General features: G+C 35.9%; 1 protein-coding gene across 1 annotated transcript in view; it reads left to right on the forward strand.

The window, feature by feature from the left end:
• Positions 1 to 2,853, forward strand: part of LOC104167322 (glutamate receptor ionotropic, kainate 2-like) — a gene marked incomplete at both ends in the record, with an annotated part of 51,393 nt that extends 48,540 nt beyond the window's left edge. Inside the window, one exon of the mRNA XM_009707548.1 lies at positions 2,636 to 2,853. Within this exon, the coding sequence (XP_009705850.1) occupies positions 2,636 to 2,853 (218 nt within the window). The remainder of the gene's footprint in view (positions 1 to 2,635) is intronic.
• Between the last annotated feature and the right edge of the window lie 918 nt (positions 2,854 to 3,771).

Genomic DNA, 3,771 nt, shown 5'->3' on the forward strand with positions numbered 1-3,771 from the left:
AAGATTCCAAATCAGAAATAAAAAGACAGCTATATCTTGCTGTTTATTATCAACTGGATTATCAATATACATTTCAAGAAATTATATAGTCCAAGCACAACTCCTAAATACATGTTTGTGAGATAATGGTTGCTTTCAAAAGAGTTTCTGGATGAAACAAGATATTTCGAATTCCATTCACAGTCCTCAGGATCATCAGGATCACTATAAATGCTGAGTTTTATTCCTTATGTGGCTGTGCACTTCTTCATATTTCTAGAGGAGGGAAAAAAGCAATTCAACTTTTTGCATCATTTTTTGAAAGATTTTTTGAAAGTCCCTAGCATCTAAACATTTCTTGACAATCAAATAGAAAAAAAAAAAAAAAAGGAGATTAATTTTAAAAGATATCTTTGGAAGATAATAGTTTTCTGTGAAGGAAAACTAGTTTTTCAGAATTAAGGCTGACCTTCTGTCCTTGCCTTACATTGTTTTGCCTTTGACTCAGTGCATCTTTTAATAAACTTTTGAAGGAACCATTCTCAGGATGAAGTATCAGTCTTGATTTTGATAATTGCTTTTAAAAAAAATTTCTCAAGAGCTTAAAGTCATCTAAAAGTAGGGTTTTACACAAGCATGGAAGTTCTCACCTAACAGCAATAACTTTCCATTAGAAATAATATAATAGCGCTTGGGCCATACTCACATTAACTTATTGAGTGCTGCTTCTTTACAAAACATGTGCTTAGTGCTGGAGGATACATGATAGAGGGAACTCATACATGTCTTGCTGACACCCCTCGCTCCCAGGAAACTGTGGGATATAGTGCTGGACATGACGTTACCTTGGGTACATGACAGTCAGCCCCTGACCAGGCTCTGTTTCATGGGCCTAGGCGGCACGCGGTTTCAGTCCTTGGTAAGGTATGAACTTGTGGTAATTGGGGCAACTGCGGCAAATGTTTCCACTCTTCTTTTCTTCCCAGTCCTGACTTTACTGGTGTTGCTTTTGAACTGAAACGAGAGCAATTAAAAAGAGTTGATGATGGTGGGCTTATTGGGGAATCTGTTAGTGTTATGGTGTCTAGGTGTCTGACTAACAGGGCCTAGGAGGAACTACATCAGAAAGGTACTTTTCTACTGTTTTCCTTGCAGAATTCTAGGCAGAGTCTGGCGCTGGAGTTGGCTGTCATGTCCAAGTCTGTCAGCTTTTTTTGTTTGAAACAGCAAGGGTAAGATGAACTGCAGGGTAAGATGGGCTGTTTTTGAATACGATAGTCCAGTTATGATACCACTTCTTTTTTCCTTCTCTTTGGTTTTCTTCCTTCCCTCCTCCCCCTCTTTCTGTTCTTTTTTTTGGCATTGATGCTGGAAGTTTGGCATAATCTTTCATTTATATGAAGATGTGTTACCTTGCTGGACCAGTTCCTTAAATAATTCAATATAAACGCTAAAATTTAACAGGAATAAAATAGTCCATCTTGCCTTCATTCCATTTTACCCAGAAGATTTTAAAGCAAGCATAGTGACTTTTAACAAAAAGCGATTGTTTTGGTATGATGGTAGAGTGGATACGGTAAAACTGTTTCTTTGAAAACAAGTTTCTGGATACTTGTAAAAGACCTTACATAAAGTTCTTACTATGAAGCTTGAAATTTTTTATTTGACGTCATTAGAAATGTCATTCCATTCAATTATAACGTTATGGAAAGAAATCCATACATTCTCATTTATAATAAATATTTGTGTTTGTAAATTACATTGAATTTTATTTTTTCCTATTTTTAGTAATTAGGCACAAGAGGAGTTTATGTGCTTCAATTTGTCTCATTAGACTCTAAATTAGCATTAATAATTATGTAAATTACTATACAATGTCTGTCTCCCCCTCCATTCTTCAGTGCCATGAGCAGGCAACTCCAGCAATGCATTATAATCTATCTTTATCTAGTTTATGCATAACAGTCTAATATTTTCATTGCTGCTCTTTCAAATTTTGTGGCATAGACACCCATGTTTATCTGAAATTGTGGGGCTAACTATAGAGATGGGAGACGTTCAGTTTTTAATCTAAGCACTCAATAAACAACATTTTACAGCAATTCAGATGGCAAAAGTGAAAAGCATATTTATAATAGGTTTCAGATTTTGTATTTCAGATATGAAATACTTTGTTTCATATCTGCTCCTTTCATCAATAGCTTATTTTTATTTACTTAAGTGGGTTTTTACAAAATACTTAAGTAATATTTATTTAGTGCCTTGAAGATAAAGAACTGAGTAAGTGCCTCAGTATTAATATTAACTTAGAGGCTCAGTCCAGCCAGGACTTTTTCTGGAAAGCCAGTTCAAGTAACCGCTTTTTTCACATTACTATATATATATGTTTATAAATTTTAAGAAGGCACTAATCATTGAGTCTCCCATTACTATCTTTTGATTCCCACAGCTCCGAAAAGATCTGTCTTTATAAGCGTAATCAGTTCTGATTTTTCATTTCAGTTGTATGTGTTTGTACAAGTAGTACATGTAAGCCTGTAGCTTAAAGATTTTTTTTGCACAGTGATTCCATCTCCCCACTGTGGCAAAAAGTGCTGAACACTTATTAATTATTTTCTGTGCATTGGTTTCACCTTTCTCCCCTGATTTTCGTTAGGTTCTGAGCTCATGCCCAAAGCCCTCTCCACCAGGATAGTGGGAGGCATTTGGTGGTTTTTCACACTTATCATCATTTCCTCGTACACTGCTAACCTAGCCGCCTTTCTGACAGTGGAACGTATGGAATCCCCTATTGATTCTGCTGATGATTTGGCCAAGCAGACAAAGATAGAGTATGGGGCAGTTGAAGATGGAGCAACCATGACTTTCTTCAAGGTAAGCTTTATATTCTGTTTGAAAAGATGCTATATCCCGATTGTGGGGTGGAAAGTTTGTGCACCTTCCTGAGGAGCAACAGATAGGATTCCCACTGCTGTCAAAAGCAACTGAAAATCACTTTTTTGTGGATTTGCAAGATAGCAAAAGAGCCAAATGCAAAATGTCTCACGGGAAATAAAAGGCAATTTATTTGATGATTTTTGCTTGAAGAATTGAATTTATAACAGTGGAGTAGGTGAAGAAACCTGAACACTTTGCTCAGACGGATCTCCTATAGCCGTGTACGAGAATGAGTTTTGTCAGATTAAGAGTTACAGTATCAGTTCAATAACATTACAGTTAATTGCAGTCTTTGTTCAAGCAACCGGACTACACTAAGGATATTAGTGGTCGGACTGAAAAAAACCTTTTGGACTTTGTATTTTTGAGAAACTTTTGAATGAAATTAGGGGTCCATATAAAAAGCTCAGATTCTTCCAGTTTTTCTATTCCTTTTAACCTGTTACTAAGATAATTCAATTTGAAATATAGTGAAATATGCTGCTGAATTAGAACAAAGTCTTTCTTTTCTAGCTTCATCAAGCTTTTAAGTGGGCTTAAATTAGTGAGAAGTATGCATGAAGGGAGAGAGGATGGTTTGTTCTGTAACATCTTGTGTTTGATAGCACAGAGGTGTCTTGGATCTTTCAAAGAGAGAGGTATTTAACAATATTTGTCTGATCTTTGGTACATTTTGAAGACTTCTAGATAGAATGTTTTTATGAGTTATTATGCTGTAAACTGAAGCTTTACTGTGTCTGTTACACTGGCATTTGAAATTAGACAAACTGAGGTCTGAGGTAACGTAAACTGGTGCAGAAAATGAAAAATGTGTGCTCAGCTCCTCTCATCAGATTCGGAGAGTACAAAATTTGT

The sequence above is a fragment of the Cariama cristata genome, unplaced genomic scaffold (assembly GCF_000690535.1).
Source record: "Cariama cristata isolate BGI_N322 unplaced genomic scaffold, ASM69053v1 scaffold16689, whole genome shotgun sequence".
NCBI lineage: Eukaryota > Metazoa > Chordata > Aves > Cariamiformes > Cariamidae > Cariama > Cariama cristata.